The 20,222-nt window shown below is 38.2% G+C and overlaps 1 protein-coding gene across 3 annotated transcripts in view; it reads right to left on the bottom strand.

Annotated features, from left to right (window-relative positions):
- The window catches only part of GPATCH8 (G-patch domain containing 8), a 96,585-nt gene that overhangs the window by 32,518 nt on the left and 43,845 nt on the right, over nucleotides 1–20,222 (bottom strand). The window contains exons 4-5 of one of the 3 annotated variants that reach the window (XM_088143345.1): nucleotides 16,176–16,193; nucleotides 13,475–13,547 (exon numbers count right to left, since the gene is read on the bottom strand). Coding sequence is in view for 1 of the 3 variants with exons in the window: in XM_088143344.1 (XP_087999470.1) it covers nucleotides 13,475–13,547 (73 nt within the window). In the remaining 2 variants the exon portion in view is untranslated. Of the gene's footprint in view, nucleotides 1–13,474; nucleotides 13,548–13,749; nucleotides 13,805–16,175; nucleotides 16,194–20,222 lie in introns of those variants that run through there. The other 2 variants (XM_007423447.4, XM_088143344.1) reach the window with 2 other exon arrangements.

Raw genomic sequence — 20,222 nt, 5'->3', positions numbered from 1 at the left:
TGAAGAAATCAGTTCTTGCTGTGCCAGAAAAGGAGACTTTTGTTTCTTAGTTAGGAGTACAATTTAAGTTTAGTTATACAAGAAATGGAAAAAGCCATGCCTTTTTCCCAAACATTTGGGGTGACATGAAAAACATCCTTCCTGCCCCCTTAGTGTAAACAAGAAACATTCAGGATGAATTCTATCCAAGAGGAAAAAGAGGCTGGGATGCATGGATTACCAGCTCGAAATAAAGGTCTCAAATGGCTGAGTCCTTCTATATAGGTTTATCCAGATTTGCTTCAAAAATCTTACAGAAGAACTTGGATGCATCACAGCCTTCTCCATCCCCCAATTACAATTGCAACAATTAAAGTGGGGGAAGGAATTGTAAGCTGCCTAACCAAATCTAGAACACCTTAGATTCTGTGTAGAGCAAAAAGAGATCAGGAACCAGACAGTAGATCCCTGGGATGCTCTTCAAAAGATCACTGAGAATTCTAGATCTTCAATTATTTAAAAAAGCAGTAATTGGGCCCAAATGATGACACTAGATTTGAATGGTACTTGGATAATCTTCTGGTCACCGGATAACAGATCCAACAGGAAAGGGTTTGCTTTTGTTGTGGTGAGAAGGCAGGGGCAAGTAGATATCAATTAGAGGTACAATGTACCTCTGCACCCAGGGCTGCCAATGTCATTAGCCACCTTAAATGGATCATGATTCCAATGGGGAGCTTTAGTCACTCACAGAGCAAGCCAATGCAATACATTCTCTGATCCAGGGGCAAGAATATTTCCTTGACGCCCAATTTTCAGGAGTTAAAACAGGATGTCCAATTGATGGAAATCTAATGTGTACTTTGCATAGGTCTTAAAGGCCTTGGACACATCTTGTTTATGCCATGTACATTCCCTGGGATGAAACAGGCTGGGCAGAAATCCAGTAACACAATTTCTTGCAACCTATGGAATTCAAATGTATGTTGGTTATGAAGCAGAAATTTGTCCTTAAAAATACAGTACCTTACCTTGGGGAAAGAGCTGACATACAAATTACTGAAATGATTGAAACTGCACACAGTTTCTCTAGTTTCCTGTTGAGCCTAGAATTACCAGAAATACCATCCTCCAAGTCAAACTCTTACCTGGTTTGAATGGTGCATGTATTAGTGCTTGGTAGACTAGAATTAGGACCCAAGTTGAAAAACAATACACTGTTCACAGGAAGAGAACATTCCCCTGAGCAAATAGCATAGTTGCTGATTGTTGGAAAGAAACATGCCTGCCCAGCATAGCTACTTATCTCCATAATACATTGGACACCAACTGACTCTCCAGTCCATGCTGAAGGAACCTGAAGAATTCTGAAATATTTGCTGATCCTATTTCTATTTGCTGCCTCCTGCACCATCTGCAGAGAACTTGCCAGTGATCACTATTGTACCTGGGTGCCTCAAGGAATGGAAGGTTTTGACTCCAGTTAATAGGCCACTGCTCAAGAATAGTTTTTGGTCAATGTCACAGCCAGAGCCAGCCTAAGCTTGGATGAGGGATTGGTCCCTGGAATAAGGTGTCCAGGTGCCATATGTGTTCCTTGCTCATGTCCATCAGGTCTCATAAGTATGGCCTCTGTAGCCAGTAAGGAACAATAAAAAGATTAGCCCTTCAAAAATCTTACACTGTGGGATATTCTGGAGAGTACTGGTATGGGATGGGAATAGACAGAGTAGTCCCAGAGACCAGATGGATGAATGTATTTACCACTTGTGCTCTGCTGTCCTGGAAGAAGTGCTGTGGTTATCTATTTTTTGTTTGTTTGCATCTGCAAAAAGATCAACAGCTGGGGTCTGACTCTCCTTGAGACTGGTCATGCTGATTCAGCCAGTACACTGATATTTGCTGATCCTTTTATGTATTCTGCTGCTATGGAAAGAAGTTACCTCTCCACTAAAGTCATCAGAAAGGTGACTTCCTTCTGGCACTTCAAGAATCTGTATCCTCCTTGGTGATTTACAGTGGGGCAAAAAAGTATTTAGTCAGCCACCAATTGTGCAAGTTCTCCCACTTAAAAAGATGAGAGAGGCCTGTAATTTTCATCATAGGTATACCTCAACTATGAGAGACAAAATGGGGAAAAAAATTCAGAAAATCACATTGTCTGATTTTTAAAGAATTTATTTGCAAATCATGGTGGAAAATAAGTATTTGGTCAATATCAAAAGTTCATCTCAATACTTTGTTATATATCCTTTGTTGGCAATGACAGAGGTCAAACGTTTTCTGTAAGTCTTCACAAGGTTTTCACACGCTGTTGCTGGTATTTTGGCTCATTCCTCCATGCAGATCTCCTCTAGAGCAGTGATGTTTTGGGGCTGTCGCTGGGCAACACGGACTTTCAACTCCCTCCAAAGGTTTTCCATGGGGTTGAGATCTGGAGACTGGCTAGGCCACTCCAGGACCCTGAAATGCTTCTTACGAAGCCACTCCTTCGTTGCCCGGGCGGTGTGTTTGGGATCATTGTCATGCTGAAAGACCCAGCCACGTTTCATCTTCAATGCCCTTGCTGATGGAAGGAGGTGTTCACTCAAAATCTCACGATACATGGCCCCATTCATTCTTTCCTTTACACGGTTCAGTCGTCCTGGTCCCTTTGCAGAAAAACAGCCCCAAAGCATGATGTTTCCACCCCCATGCTTCACAGTAGGTATGGTGTTCTTTGGATGCAACTCAGCATTCTCTCTCCTCCAAACACGACGAGTTGAGTTTAGACCAAAACGTTCTACTTTGGTTTCATCTGACCATATGACATTCTCCCAATCCTCTTCTGGATCATCCAAATGCTCTCTAGCAAACTTCAGACGGGCCCGGACACATACTGGCTTAAGCGGGGGGACACATCTGGCACTGCAGGATTTGAGTCCCTGGCGGCATAGTGTGTTACTGATGGTAGCCTTTGTTACTTTGGTCCCAGCTCTCTGCAGGTCATTCACTAGGTCCCCCCATGTGGTTCTGGGATTTTTGCTCACCGTTCTTGTGATCATTTTGACCCCACAGGGTGAGATCTTGCATGGAGCCCCAGATCGAGGGAGATTATCAGTGGTCTTGTATGTCTTCCATTTTCTAATTATTGCTCCCACAGTTGATTTCTTTACACCAAGCTGCTTGCCTATTGCAAATTCAGTCTTCTCAGCCTGGTGCAGGTCTACAATTTTGTTTCTGGTGTCCTTCAACAGCTCTTTGGTCTTGGCCATAGTGGAGTTTGGAGTGTGACTGTTTGAGGTTGTGGACAGGTGTCTTTTATACTGATAACAAGGTCAAACAGGTGCCATTACTACAGGTAACAAGTGGAGGACAGAGGAGCCTCTTAAAGAAGTAGTTACAGGTCTGTGAGAGCCAGACATCTTGCTTGTTTGTAGGTGACCAAATACTTATTTTCCACCATGATTTGCAAATAAATTCTTTAAAAATCAGACAATGTGATTTTCTGGATTTTCCCCCCCATTTTGTCTCTCATAGTTGAGGTATACCTATGATGAAAATTACAGGCCTCTCTCATCTTTTTAAGTGGGAGAACTTGCACAATTGGTGGCTGACTAAATACTTTTTTGCCCCACTGTACATGGCACTTGGGGAGATACTGCCTCTATGCATCAAGATTTGACACTCTTTTACTCTGGATGTCAAGGCAACTTCAGTCAGATGCACAGCTCTGAGTTCCAGTTGACTGATAGGGAATAATACTCACAGAATGATCATATCCCCTGTTCTCAAAGGGAACATCCCACCTAGTGTTCTGGTTGGCTTCCTGAGCAGAACTTCCTGAAAAACACTGGCTAGGATGAGTCACCAATGGAGGAATTGGGCTGCTTTCTCTGGTAGACTCATCAAAGGGTTAACTTTTTTGACAATTTGTTTGTGAAATGGTAAAAGAAACCACTGATGTAGGTAATGTAGGAGGAGAGCCGTGTTAGTGTATGGTGGTACAAAAATCAGGAGTCTGGTAGCTCCTAACAATTAAAAGGTGTAAGTTTTTGTAAGCTGCAGCTCATTTCATCAGATGCGGTGACTGAAGTACGTGGTAAAGGCATGCCCATGGGACTGAATCCAGTCAAAGGATAGTGCACTGACTTGAAACTGTTGTTCTAGGCAAAGCTGATAAATCTTGGCTGGGCTGGGCAGGGCTGATGGAAACATGGAGATAGGCTTTTGATAAATTTGCTGAAGCCAATAAATTTCTTGATAAAAATTCCTTTTCTCCAGGAATTCGTGGTGACATAGATAGCACTCCTTCCTTCAATTTTTCTCTTTTGAGGTAGGTGGGCTGAGAGAATGTGACTGGCTCAAAATCACCCAGTGAATTTCCATGGCCAAGTGTTCCCAGTCTTGATCAATAGATTCACCACTACGCTACACTACACCACACTACACGAGTCTCTTGACTGATCTCAGGATCTCCATCTTGAGTGTTCTCTGATGAAACTTTTCAAAATCCTGAAGTTCAGAACTGCTTTCCAATCACCAGTTTTGGGAATTATGAAAAAGACAGAAACTAGCCCTGGGAAATGCTCTCCCATGGGCATACACTCTATGACACCTAATTTTAGAAGACAACTGACAGCTTGCAGTACTCTAAGATGTGTTTCTTTTACTTGGATGGAGTATCCAGATTTTGCCATCTCTAGCACCAATCTATTGATGCAACTAGACTCCTTGGTACTTGTTTTTGCTCCATTATCATCTGTTTATGGACTGTAGAGAAGAGCTTCTTACTTTTGCTCTTAACCAATACTGGTGATAGGGCCATGCTGAACAGCTTCCCTCTCAGGAATGAAGTGAACTTTGCTTTGGTATGATGGTTTACCTCCCAGTCTTTATGCTACAGACCCTGATGAACACCCACACTTGATACTACAGTTCTGGCTGAGAATTGAATTGTGTCTATGGATGAAGGACCACCTTTTCCCAGTTTCATCTGCCCAACTCACCAGATCGGGAAGGCAGGGTATGTTATGGGTCCCCTCTATTAAGGAAGTCCATCTAGTGGGACCAAGAAGAAGGGCCTTCTCCGTGGTGGCTCCCTCCCTGTGGAACATCATCCCCACAGAGATAAGACTGGCCCCCACCTTGATGTTTTCCACAAGGCTGTGAAGACATGGTTGTGCCAGTGGGCCTGGGGATCCCAGGTCAACCTGGAGCCCATCAAGTGGCTAGTGTAAATGTGTTGTTGTCACCAGTGGGGTTGGAGGGTAGAATGGGTTTTGTATTGAGATTTTTGTTTTTGCAAGCCGCCTGGAGTCACCATGAGTTGGGCAGCCATATAAGTTGTTTAAATAAATAAAATAAATAAATAAATGAAGCACATAAACGAAGCAGCCATGAATCTGAAGGCCTTTACTAGCTTACTCAAATCTATTTTAGGTGTCTTACATCTACTGATTCCTCTGGGAACAGAGAACATGCCCATAATACTGAGACCCTAGTCATTATCAAAGTAGCTTTTGCCGCTTGGATTGCAACCCCAGGAAGACTTCTCCATGATCTTTCAGCTCTCCAATTGCGTGGATCCCTGAGAGAATTCCATTTAATCTATGAGTACCAACTGAATGCTCAGGCTATCGCTGGTTCATCTATGGATAGTATATTCAGTATCTCCACTGTTTTTTTTATAGCAAGAGAACTTGTTGGTTAGGGCTGGGGGAGGGGGGACTCAGGGTTTGATTGGTTCTCCCTTCATGTTTTTGAGCACTAAGAAAAAGAATGGGAAAATCACTCTTGGTTCCAGAAAGTTCTTCTCTGGGAAAATCTCTGAAGTCTTTTGATTACTAAGCACAGGACTGAATGTACTATGACATTTGCCAGTTAAGTGTTTGAGAATCCTTGTCACCTTGCCAAGTAACCTGGGGTATAGCTTTGTTCTGAACAGTTTGTAAAGGGTGGGTAGGCAGGCTTCATCTTTAGAATATTCACTCTTTTCTCCTTCTGAATCACAGGGTTTCCTTAGATCTCCCTGCCTCCACTTCACTTGGCAAGAGAACTGAGGCTGAGGCTGCTGTTGGAGCTATGGAACCTAGATATTTTTGGCAAATCCTAAGTGAGCTGTTGCTGTTGGGTGACTTCCTTCCCACATCTATACTTCCTCTTCCTTGTGTTCTTGAATTCCTTTCCTGTCTCCTCCATCTGTTCTTGCTGGATTAAAAGGAGAGATAAGAGGAGGAAGGAGATGTAGGCAGCTTCAGTGTTGTCCCATGGATATTTCCTGGCTGTCCAGCTTTTCAGCCCAAAACTGGCTAAGGACCTTCTACATGGTCATAGAAAGGGAAGGCAGTGGTGCTCTCTATCTCTCAGCTAAGCATGTCTGTATGCTGCTGCACCTTTTCCCTCAGGGACAAAATGGCTGGAGGAGAAGCAGTTGTTTGTACTATCTACATTTCTCCATAATGGTCCCCCCCCCAAGTCCTTGGACACACTGCTGTGGCTGCTCCTTCTCCCTACTGCATTCCTGAGAGCAGGAGATGGCAGAAGTCTAACTAAGCATCCATTCCAAGGCCATCAAAAGAAGCTGCTTCCCATTCTTAATGCTGTGTGGGAAACAGGGCTTGTCTGTGATCTCTGGGAGGCACTGCTGGAAGGACTGCCCAGCCACACTTCTGCAGCCTTTCTGTGATTGGTGAATCTTTTCCTGTTTCTTGGCTAATAGCTGAATGGGACTATCTTCTTTCTTCTGCTTATTGGTACTTTAAGGCAGCATGCCAGAAGACACAGCAAGCAATCCACACTCCCCAGATGTCTCTATGATCCTACTACAGTATTCCTGTTACGTCTGCTCCCGATGCTTGATGACTTTGACTTATTTCTTCTCTTCCTAGATTCTTCTCCAGAAGTGGAAACTGGCTAGAAGTCATTGTTCTTTTTGAGAAGTTAGAGACAAGACTGAAGAAGCTTTTCTCTTACAGGACAGGGAGAAATTGTTTTTGGCTCTTTTTCACTAGAAAAGTTCTCCTTTCAGTTGACTTCATCACTCTGGTGACAGAGAATACACTGGTTATCCTAACATGTGGCTCATGGGATACAGTTTACATCTGCTTCCACTCTCCAAGCTGTAATTTCATAAAAGTAATAAGATCCCATAAACTACAAGTTTCTCTAAAACTAGATTTTTAAAAAGGGCATTAGAAAATTTGAGTGTCATATTTTAAATTTATGAGAACCAGTTTGGTGTAGCGGTTAAGATGCTGGAGTAGCAATGGGAAAACCTGAGTGCTAGTCCTGCCTTAGGCACAGAAGCCAGCTGGATGACTCAGGGCCAGTTATTGTCTCTTAGCCCTAGGAAGACGTCAGTAGCAAATCACTTCTAAAAATATTGCCCAGAAAGCTGCATGAACTTGTCCATGTAGTCACCAAGAGTCAGGTCTCACTTGAAGGCAAAACAAACAAACAAACAAATGTTGAATGTTAAATGTTTCTATAAAAAATTCTGTTTACTTGTTATGTGTTCTGGGGAGAGACCAACATAGTGTTTTCTGTGACTGAGTTCTTCCTAACTATCTTGCCTCCAAACATTCATGATTTAGAGCAAAAATACTGAGCATTATTCTTCTCAGAATAAGTATCCCTTTGTTAAATATAGGGCCACGGGAATAATTACTGGAGCTTTGTTAGAAGCTTCCAGGGTTAATACTGATAATGGTAACTGGGCAATGAGAAAGAGCCAGGAAGAAAACAGGAAAAGAGTGACTAATACTCCCAACTCTATTAAGCGACTGTTAATGATAAAAGCTGTATCTTACCATCAATGCAGCAAGAATGTAGTCTCTGCCTTGTTGACATTAAATTACCACAAATGCTTAATCCTTCTGGAATCAATTTAATGAATTTTGGGTTCCCTGTATACCATCTTGTTTTACTGTCAATCACTTTATCAAACTATTTGTTAAAAATTATTTTATTATCCTTTCTTTTCATATGTCACCATGGGCTGTTTCAGGAAGAAGGTAAAATAAAAGCACTGTCTTGCTGGTGATTATATGGACAAGTTCGTGTTCTTGGCAACAATACAGAAGCTGAATTAGCTACATTAACTGCTTACAAAAGTATTGAGCAGCTATGCTTTTTAGAAATAAATTCTGCTATATTTTCACTAAAGAATGAAGAGTTGAACAAGAACTCTATTTTACTTTTCAGAAGTTTTAATTACTGTTCTTGGAGAGAATATCCCAAGAGAATAAAGAATGAACTGCAATGAACATATGTGCTGTAGGACATGAAGAATGTGACTAATCCAAGTACTCAATTTGCCCACCATTGTAGTTGGAATTTTCTGGGAAAATTGCTTGGAATGACACTGAATTTTTTCTATGCATTAAAGCGGAGAGAGGGGAGTTCCATGAACTCAGCCACTGTGATTTGTAAACACAGGCTTAGGATTTAGTATGACATGTGAACTTTCCTATTTTTTCACAATAATTTTTATTGAAGATTATACAGATAAAATACAAACTACAAAAGATAAAAATAAAAAATGCAAAAAAAGAGAGAAAGAAGTAACCTCACTCTTCGTCCCTAGCAAGTATAATTAACATTAACAACTTATCACCATCTCTTAAAATACAACAAGCCATCTCTTCATCCCAAATACCACCTCATTCTCCATAAACAAATCTTTAAAGCGTCACTCCATCTTGATGAGCAGAAGTCCATTAGGGGTTAAGAAATAACAACATAACTATTACAAACTATATCTAATAAACCTACTTTAAATCCTTCCCTTACATTTATTAATCAAATATACTTAAAATGCAACAAGTAAACTCTCTTTATCTCTTATAGGTAAACAAAACCTTTAAAATATCGTCATCTGGTCCTAGTCAGCAAAAATCTATTAAACATTACTAGAAATAACAACCCATCCATTTTAACCTTGATCTAATAAACCGACTTGGTATTCTTTCCTCTTTCTTCCGACAATCTTTAGTCCCCCCAAATTCTCTGTCTCTTCTCTCAAAGTTGTTGACAACTTTAACAAGTCCCTTCTGTAAATCCACCATGAAGAAAATACCAGGTCACTCTTCATATTCTCACTGTCTCTTCTCACAAAGTCACTGACAACTTTAACAAGCCCCCTTTGTAAATCCCATATAAAAGTTTCTCCAAGCGGAGAACTTTCCTATTTTGTCATATTCAGTAACTCATGAATGTATGAACACACTCAGCACTGCTTTAGCTACTTGGTAATGCAAGAACTTCACAACTTACATTAGACTTTTACCATCACATCACACAAGATAAAAATTATCAGGTGAAGAATGCAGCACACTGAAAATTATGGCTTCGTTTTAAGAAGATAGTGGCCAAATTCAGTCATAAGTTTAAACTATAGCATCAGACTCAGACTTTGATTCATCTTATTTTCAGGAATGTTCTCAAATATGTCATAGAAGTTCTTAGAAAATAAAAATGGTAGGTGGCAGCAGTCTTGTGTTTTGTTTATAAATATACAAATTGTCCTCAAAAGACAAAGGTAAATCTTGGGTTAATAGTGAGTGTCCTATTAGCTAGAGAAAGTGGCAGAAACAACTTTGCATTTGTCTACAAGTAAACTGATGTTTTGTGACTGGCAACACCTGCTGCAGCAGCCACCTTATGAATCAGAAAGCCTCTACCATAGCAGCTATTTTCTCTCATTGCCTACAATATGTCCATTGAGTCCAGTTGCCCAAAATTAAGAGGCCCTGCTGTAGTTCACCATCACCCTCCTCTCCTACTCTAGCACAGACATGGAAGGAAGTGACCAACTTCTGATTAATGAATAAATCAATATATAATTAAGATTGAATCATGTCTAAATGATCATGCTTTAACTACCAGTATTTTAATGGCTATTTCTTGTTGCAGGCAAGATTTTGTTTTACATACAACCAAGCCTGAAACACAAAGGTTTCAGACCTAAAGAAAGCACATTTAACATTAGATAATTATCATGAAGTTGCTTCAGAATCCTGCTCCTATTATTATTTCAAATGGAAACCTTAAGGGAGATCAAAAGGAATATTTCATAATGTTACGTGTATTGCAGCTACTTCAGATAGTTGTTATATAGTGAAACAAAAAAATACAGGGACATACAGATGTTACCAAAAATCTGGATATTCCTATGCATGTCTGCTAAAGCTAAGATCTTTCAATATTCTCAACAACAAATTCCCATATATAATGAAGCTTTTTTTTAAACACAGCCCAACATTAGAAGAATTTTGAACTTAAAAGTAATAGGTGACTCTGGTAATCATTTACTGCTTTTCAGAAGCAAATACTGTAAAGAAGCAGAAATGGACAGTTCCAGAGTTTCAGTAAATCTAGTCTTTTGGACAGACGTATCTGGAAGAAATGTTATTTTAAAATATTTTAAATTCAGTGCACAATAACATAGAATATATTCCTTGTCTATTCCACATAGTACAAATTAAGGAATAGCAGCAAAAATTTACTTTTCAGATGATAATCTACACAGTGAGGAAAATAATTTAATTTCTGAATTAATTAATTAACATTCATAGCAGTGAATGTTATTTGTAAATGTTCTTGGAGCTGACTTATTTCAGCATTTCAAATACTAGTTCTGATTGAAAATCCACCTCTGCAGATTTTCCAGCCTAGGTTTCTAGAAACTGTTCAAAATCTTGGCAAGAACATATGTGTGTGGGTGTCTGAACCAAATTATACTTTAAAGTAGAAAGACTGGATATTTCTAAAAACCTGAGATGGCCACACTACATTTTTAGGAACCAGTTCAGCATACGAAGCTGAATATTTTAGATTCTCAGGCTTCAGATGCAAGTATACAGACCAGGCCTGCACAACATGTGGCCCCCCAAGCATCTTTGTGTGGCCTGCCGGTGTTACCACTGCTCCACTAGCCACCAAACAGCTGATTGGTGCATCAGGTATTCCTTTGCAGCCTACAATGCTTTTCATTTATCAATGTGGCCTTTCCCCCTTTGTGCAGGCCTCAGACAGACTTTTTTTTGAGAACTAATCATGTAAAAGGGACAAAATAAGTTTTGAGAATCTAAGAATGCTAGTGTACTGACCATACTTTCATGTGTTTCATTTTGCAAGAGGATGATCTGATAGAGTGAAATGCTGCATATCATTTTGGAATCCCAATGCTATTTCTTTACTTTCACTATGTATCCATAGATCTGAGGATGATGTAAGCTGAAAAAGCTAACTGACTGAATGAGAGGGTAATAAGGACATTCTCCTGGCCTTTTATGCAACTGGCTATTCAAATACACGAACAAAAAAGGTTATTCAGAACCATTCAGGAACTGCCAGTAAGCTCCCAAGATGCCCAGCAGAAGACACACTGTTTACTCATGCAATATATTCCTTTTATTCCTCCCACCGGTTATGATCAAGAATGTACTATCACGTGTGGTCATATTACATGAAATCAAACTGCAGTGTGGTTTATTCCTCTGACATACCACAAGATGCTGGGCAGATTTTGATATACCAATTCTCATTAAACAGGAATTTTAAAATGAGCCTTCTAGATAGAGCTTCTATGCAGGAGTTCAGAATATTGTAACATTCTGAATTCATGTCACCAGGGATGTACAAATAACGAAAGCTAACAGAGAATAGCTTTCAAAAGAGGTTCTTCAAAATGTGCAGGGGTATCTACGAAGCACTTTTTGAATCATTATAGCAGCCATAACTTTTTCAGACTCACATGGATGCTTTAGAAATTGCTCCTGCATGTCTCTGCATGTGTAGGCATGCACAACTGCTTTGTTTTTCCACCACTCAGTGAAGCAAAACAGCTATGCATACATACAAATGTAATGACAGGACGAAGAAGCCATGCAAACCTGGGAAAAGACACGTGTTAATGATTCAAGAAAGATGTTTAAAACATGCTAATACGCATTCCAGAGCACCTCCATTGAAGGATTTCCACAAGATTTTAGCTTTAAACTGGAATGCAATAAATACAGAATATATGTTAAAACTATGTGATACTGTAGAAATATACCCCCCTCCAGTGTGCGTGCATGTTTAATCTTAAATTAAACCAATTTGCAGCTATACAAACAAACACCAGACAACACAGTTTGCGACTACAGCCATTCTTCATGTCAAAACATTATCCGCATCCAAAGTTATAAGTTTCCCTGTGAAAGGATACTCTTCTTTTCAGTTTTAACGTATAAAATTTATATAAATATTTAAGCTTTATTATACATTGACTTATGGCCAAGAGAACTTGCCCTTTATATGTGAATATTAATTATTATTTTCAATAACTTCATAATTTTATATAATTAATTTTCATTATAACTTTCCGTAATCAATTTTGCTTGCCAAGAACAGTCTTTTCAATTCTGGAAGCATGTGAAATCACTTCTATGCCTTAATTAATTAACCAAGGAGCTCCCTCATTCATATAAATATAGCTCAGCTTGCTTATTTTAAACGGTTTAAGACAGCACTTACTTAATAATTGTTCGGGATTGTTCATGTAGTACAAACAATTACCACTTTCATTGATAGATAAGTTGCATTAGAGCATAATAGGAGTGAAATATATTAGAGGACAGGCAATGTAGTAAATTCCAATAGATGCTCGGAATTTATTTTCAGAATGACCATGTTACTTTATCCATCCTGCTGTTTAAATTGCTCTGTAGCTGACTCACTGAACTTTGTATTGGGAATTAAAAACCTGGCTAACCAAGGTAAGTGTCCCAAAGGTAATGTTCAACATATGTACAGACAATATACTGAGGTTATATAGGGGGTGAGATGGGGTGAGGAATCAAACTAGCAAGAAAAATTCAGATCTTATGTTGGGTCAACACTAACTATAACAAAAATTCTTCATGCTAGACTAAGCAAAATGTGTAACCTCTCAGAGGCAACTTCCAATGAATAAATTGGAGCAAAAAAATAGTTTGCCCTAATCAAATTCCTGGAGTTTTCAAACTTACTATTTAGAGTAACATCACTGTGGTACTTCCAAGCCTGAAATACCCAGATTTTAGCCAACACAGACAATATTCAATTTTAGTGTAAAATCTAGGTATCTAAGCTTGGAAACCACCTCCTAAGCTAAAATAACTATTTTCTGGGTAGGAGATCCATGCTTTTTTTTTTTTTTGCTTTCCTCCACCAAAGGTGATGATAAAATCATGGTGACACTATGATTAATCAATTTGTGTCAACAAGTGATGCATAGGTTTCCCATCCATACTGTATTCCTGTTTCAACATCCAGCTTTCAACTTGCCTTAAATAAAACCTGGTATACATACATAATTCAGAATACAGGTCACACACTTGACTGATATATATGAAGAGAGACTGAGTGTAATAATGATAAATGTAAAACTCAATAAGTGTAAGGGCAAGGGGGAAGGGAAAGAATCTAAACTAGAAATTTAAGTTGAAGGACACTGAATATTTGAATGGTTAGATTTTTTTTTACTTACCTTGAAGAGATTTCCCCAAGCCCTGGCCCAACTTCCAACCATGCTTCTGTAGCAAGCGGTGTCCAATATTATCCTGACAGACAGAACAGAGAAACAAACCAAAAATATTCCAATAATATATTCTTCTTTTACATTGACATTTCAACACATGGTGAACAAGGTAATTTTCTACATATATGCATGCAAAATAAATAAAATAAGAACTACTTAAGGGCAACAATTGCCCAATAAAAGGGAAAAGATATTTACATAAAAAACAAAAAAACCAAAAACACCTGCTGGTAAGATTTTTCCACAGGAACAGGGTTTCAGGAAGGATCATCATACTTTCTGATGGTGTGCTGGGCAACTTTTGTGCATAACAGGAAAAAAAGCAATGGGGAAAAATAAAGAAATTGACATTTAAAAAGCATTAAATCAATCTAGTTATACAATCATATCCATCACCTAAAGAGCACCACTTGATTTGTGCAAAGAAAAACTAACAATGTGTTTAGTCTATTTTTTACTTGTTTGTGTGTCAGACTCTGAAGAGACCACGTTAAGTTAAGTTGTTAAGTGTCAGACTTGCCCCCACCACTAGAAACCAAAACACAATCAGAGCAAAATCCATGTTAGACTTGATTGGTTTTTTTTTTCAAATTAAAAAAATACATACATACAAATATATATGTATATGTAGTATATATACGCGCGCACACATATATATGCATATATAAACATATATATACATATATACACGCACATGTATATACACACACATATATATGAAAATTAAAACATGCAGCCATTATTAAACTGAAAAAGTACAGCGAAGTTAGTAAAAATACAAAAATACAAAAACCCAAATTTAAAATATTAACAAATTAAAAATAATCAAAGTACATATAAATAAAATGAGCTCAAGCACAGATTGGATGATGCATTACACATGTAAACTAACAGAAACACTAATATGTTAGGATGAACAGGTCTAGCAACAGGTTAAAACAGCAAGGAACCATTAGTGCTTGTAGGGACAAAACACAACAAGCATAATGTCTCATCTTTTAAAAAGAAAATCAAAATGGACTGAAATTAATAAGAAGTGAATGTAGCAATTCAGTGTTAGCTTTTGACATCAGGGTAAAGAAAGAAACTAGCATATAGGATGGAATTAATTTCAAGGAATACACTGGATTCCCATCTCCATATAATATTAATTGGGGAAGAAGAGAGATTACAGGGAACCATACAATGTGATTAATTCTTCCCTGATGAATCTCTCTTACAAACTTTCCCTAAAATTATTTTCTCACCTGGAATATAAACTGAAGAAAGTTAAATATAAATTAGCTCCTCCCCTTTCTTAACACTTGGTCATGTGTCCTCTTCCTTAACCTCTTTCCCTTATTTCAGCAATGGACTTCAGTACTAAACCTGGTTTTAGATGTTACTGGACAGAAGAGCTTATAAAAGGAACTGCAGCTCTGTCAATCTACCTCTTCTACCTGAATTTCATCTTTAATATTCTGTTTCATTTATTTCAGGGATGAACCCTAATTTAAATCCAGCACTTCAGGCAGCCTTGTACAAGTAGGTGGCCTCCAAATCTGTTGACTTACAACTTCTATCACTTGCTAGAGCAGGCATGGGCAATGTGTGGCTCTTAATATGTTTCTAAACTCCAGCTACACTCAGCTTAGCATGACTAATGAAGAGAATGGGAGCTGAAGTCCAACCCATCTGCAGCATCCCATACCGCCCATGTCAGCTACAATTAGATTTCATTTAAATCAGTGAGACTTTAAACAATATTAAGTTGTCAATTCTGACAACTGCTATCACTTTAATTGTACATAAGAATATCCCTGAAATTTGGCCATCATGCAACGATAAAGCACCTGTCATGCAGATACAAGATTCTCAGGATCTCAGATGACAAAGCTAGAGAAGTCTCCCCTTCCTAAAATCTCAAAAGAATCTACCAGACACAACATTAACCAGTAGGCTGGATGAGCCAAGAGTCTGATTCAGCAGAAGGCAACTTCGTACATATATGCAGGTGATGGTTGAGTATATCTATGTATATGTGTATTTATGCTGCAATTCCATACATATCTACCTAGGAATAAATCCCATTAAAATCAGTGGGGCTTATTTCTAAGTAAATGTATACAATAGTCTTCCCCAACCTGGGACTACTAGATGTGCTGAAAATAACAGTGGGACCATATGTATGAAAACGTAACAGGCTCATCAAGCAAAACCCTCTTTTTTCCAGTTTTATCAGTCTCTACCTCCCCCTCCCCCTCCCCCACTGGCATTCATTGTTTTATGCCTCCTTGTGTCCATGCTCAGTGCTTGCTTCGCTAGTTTCGAGGAGCTAAATGAGACAGAGAGACTGTCCCCTTTAGCTGATATTTTCAGTTTTCAAACTTTTCTAAAATCTTTTTAAATACTGACTTTTCTAAATATTGAAAAACGCAGCCACTTTTGGTAGTTATTAACTGAACAGTGTTAGTATCAGACTAATAAGAAGTTCTGACAAAAAGAACTGTGTGTGTACTTCCATTCCTGCCAAAGGAAATAATTATTGCTCAGATGAGACATTGTGCTAAACATGTTGTGTTATGAATGCACTAAAAAGTAACAGACAAATGAAGCTGTTATGCTATTTCCAAAAGCAGTGCAGGTGGAGTGAAAGCATTTCCATACGAACCTGGCTTTAAAAACTGGGCTGTCAAAAGAACAGTTAAATGTAACACAAAGTAAGAAACTGTCCAACCAACTAGTGGTAATTTGTTTTTTTTTAATTTGTTTGTTTTGCTTTTATTCACTGCTTGCAAGTAATGTTTTTAAAAAGAATGAACGCATAAAATAAACACAAGACCAGCTGGGAGTTTTAACAGCATTGTGACTGACATTGTGAAAGGGGAGGAGCAGGGAGAGAAACAAACATTAAAACAGAACATAGGGAAAGAGAATAAAACTGAGGATGGTTATACACATTAGCACCACACTTGCCAAGCCACTCAAGAGACTGTGTACACTTCAATATGTAAGTTAAAGTTTCCAGCTTGTAAGAATCCTATGATTTATGGTGACGTGCAAATTTTCAGATTTTACATTATTCTTCCTTGGATAAAATAGGCACTCAGATCAAACATTTCTTTAAAAAAAAAAGTTATAGGCAAGGTTGCTTCATTAGATTCTTCAGCAATTAACTGAATCCCACTGAATTCTGTTATATATTTAAGGGAAGAGAGAGATATAAAGGCTTATGAATATACAGATCAATTAAACTAGCTCAAAAAGATCTTTGTCCCACACAATAAAATACTACTACTATCATCTCCTGAGTGGCTCCAAAAGGGATACTGACTGTGCATCAAAGAATTTATAAGCAGGAACAGCTAGGTGCTATAAAGGGTGCTTCCATGCAAAATAGAGGCAAAAAAACAAAAGAACAAAGGCCCCAAACAAAAACCTAGAGCGTACTGCATGACACAATGAAGGCAAGAGAGAAAAGCCCAAGAGTAGTGCTACATCATTCAGCATCTGCAGAAAGCACAATATTTAGAGTGCTTGGCAACATATGGGCTGCTGCTAAGTATCAAATTGGCAGCCCTATCTAGATACCATTTTGGATCCAGGGGAGTCCACAGATCGGTATAGATGTGCAATGTGACAAAAACTAAGTCCCATAAGTTACTATAACATTCTTCTTTTTCCATTCCACAAGTGGGCTTGGGAATAAATAATTCTGACCAGTATCATATTGCCTACAATATTTGAAGGTCGTAAATACTAATAATATATGACAAGGGCAGAGCAAAAAGAAAAATGATGAAAGTACATTATTTCTCTCAGTAAAATTTTAAGACAGCCTTGCTAACAAACTGGTATGGATGACAAAGGGAGAAAGGCTGAATTGTTTGTCAAGTAATTGCTGAAATTGCTGCTCTTTCCCAATATAAATGGTTAAAACTGGAATCATACAACTGCACAATACATTGGAAGGTGGCCTGAAACAATGGCCAATGGTTAAATAGCTTTCTCAACTGTTACAAACATGCCAATCTTTTGTCTTAGAACTTCAGCAGGACATCAGTAGGATAAGAGCTAGCCTGTGGGAAAAACTGTATCTAGCCAGGCTTTGCATGACAAAGGAAAAGGAAAGCTTAAAGCAAATAGCCCCTATGTTTTGACAGGGAAAGGTATAAGAGGAAGTCCATCAATCTTTTTAGTATGTGGGTTCCATCTTTGCATTTCTTTCCCATTAGAACTGAAATTGGCAGAGTCTAAGAGGTATCAGACAAGGTTCAGTCTCACCACTTAGTCCTTATTAAGAGGATTTTACAAAGAAATCAGCCTGTCCAAAAGTACAATACTTAATCCTTAAGTAGCTTTCAAAACAGGTTACTTTTGAGCCAAAAGTGGATTCTACAACTACATTTTGTGTAATAAATTATCTTCACTTTGCTTCTGTCACTCAGAATATGACAGGAACTGGAACATCTTTTTTCCTATTTCCTGAATGTTTCCTGAGTGTTCTCTACATCTGTAATAACCAATTTGTAAAGAGCATCCTATGGATTATATCCAACTGCATCAATTGACCAGAAGAATGGATACCACTGGCTGTTCAGATTTTCTTTGCCTCATGCAGCTACCAACATTCTCTTAAACCGTCAGTTGTGGGAAACCTGAGGAACCGATTTGCTGTTCATGGGGATGCATGGTAAATTTGTGTGCATATGGGTTGAATATTATTAAATCTATCAGCAGAATGGTACCACTAGACTCAACCCTAAGTCACAATCAACACTATAAAATAGGATAAGTTACCAAAAATAAGGAAAATGTAAAGACAAGCCAAAGTTCTATAAAACCAGGTTCTAAAGTATGTCCCAATTTGGAGGGATTCATTCCATCTTTGAAATAACTGCCTTTTGGTTAAAGTGTTGATAATCTGAAGCTTCTTCAAGCCTGCAGATTCAGACACCTGGTTCCCAGACTGATTTCTTTTTTGAACATTAGGCAATATATTCTTTCAATAATGCAGGATGTAGTAGTGTCACAAAGGGGATGGACCTAAAACACAAACCTACTGGAGGCATAGCACAGTGGTGCAAAGTAAGTTCATTTTCCTATTCTAGTTACCAACTGCTGAATACTAATTTCAACTGCATCATTCTTAATCAATGCAGTGATCTGCAGACTCCCAAACCAATCTTTTCCAGCCACCATCCAGTTTTGTGCTGTAGCAATACAAATCAGGATCACCTCAAAAGATAATGCTGCAGAGCCACATATGAATTTAACTGTGTTCCCAAGCAAAGCCATTTCCTGGAGAAGTTTCTAAAATTATCTGTGCTTTCCCTTGGACTTTGCTGCCAGATACAACAGATCTCAACAGTTTTCAGAAAGTTAAACCCACTTATGCTTTAGAAAACTTTACCTACTACTGTCCAGTACTATGTAAAACCATTTTATATTTCCAGCTGAAAAAAGAATTTCATTTACTAAATAAAAGTTTCCAACACTGAATAAACATTATTGTATTACTACCTGAAGGTGAACAAATGCTTTATGAATTGAAATCTTAACTTCTGCACCAAATATAATACACAGGTAGCTTTATGACTACAATCAGAACAGATTTTAGTACTACTTACTTTGAAATGTTTCACTTTCCTGTTAAGTTGTTTTACTCATCACAGTTCTACTCATGCCAGAGCAGACACTTCTCAAAAGAGTATCGAGGGTCCATGTGACCCTGGCTTTTTCATCAGAACTTTGACTCACTGCCTAAGACAGCAATCCCAAAAACATTTAGTCTACTTTAGCTTACTTTTGAGTTGACAATTATAAGACTGCACCGTAAATCTTTCCACTTCATTGATCTAACCAGTATCTTTTCATTCTTGTTTTGCTTTACCACTGGACAAAGCACATGTGTGATGCAAAGCAAAACTCAATGTGTGAGGAAATACAGTGTTCAGTACTGTCATTTCTAGACAGAAAGCAGGAACATAACAGTTGATGTAGACAAAAGTCCTTCATTTAGAACCAGCCCATGGTTGGTTCCTCTTGCTTCTCGCAAGAACCATCCCTCTCCATATGATCTGGCTGCTGGCTTTGTCTGCAAGAACAGCCAGAGCGGAAAAAATAAAGGCAGCCATTGAAATAAAAAGTCACAAGACATTCTTCTAAATGATGTGTTAAATTATGGTGAGCAGGAAAAGTGTTTTTCTCCTATTATTGTTACTGATTAAACAATTTAATTATTTTGTTAATATCTAGCAAGTCAATTGATTAGTTTCAGTCTTTTCAATTCTCAACCCTATCCTCATATCTTTATATTAATTCCTTTGAAATGTATGTTATTTATTTCTGTATAGGCAGAATTCACATATCCCATTAAGCCACAACTCTTGCTTACAAGCCACAGTGGGCTTTTTTAAAACCAGAACAAAACATTCTGCCTTAGCACAATGTATAAGCACAGCTAAAGAGTCTTTTCAAGAAGCAGTGCAACAATAAAAATGTTATCTGCTTCAATGATTAAGGGGAAAAAAAGAAAAAGTTTTGGTTGAGATCGCACTAGCTTTAAGTTTTTAAGACCAGAGGGAGCCACTGACCTCTAAAAACCTGATTCAAATTTTCATTAATTCTGTAGCAAATTTGACTAATCTAGTTTTGAGATAAATTGGGATGACTGAAAACAGGTTGGCTCAAATCTGAGTTCCATAAACTCATATTC

Source organism: Python bivittatus, unplaced genomic scaffold, assembly GCF_059951505.1.
Source record: "Python bivittatus isolate LINGU-HERP-01145 unplaced genomic scaffold, Pbiv_v1 ctg000410_np1212, whole genome shotgun sequence".
In the NCBI taxonomy this organism is placed as follows: Eukaryota; Metazoa; Chordata; class Lepidosauria; order Squamata; family Pythonidae; genus Python; species Python bivittatus.
This window is presented reverse-complemented; position numbering and strand designations above follow the sequence as displayed.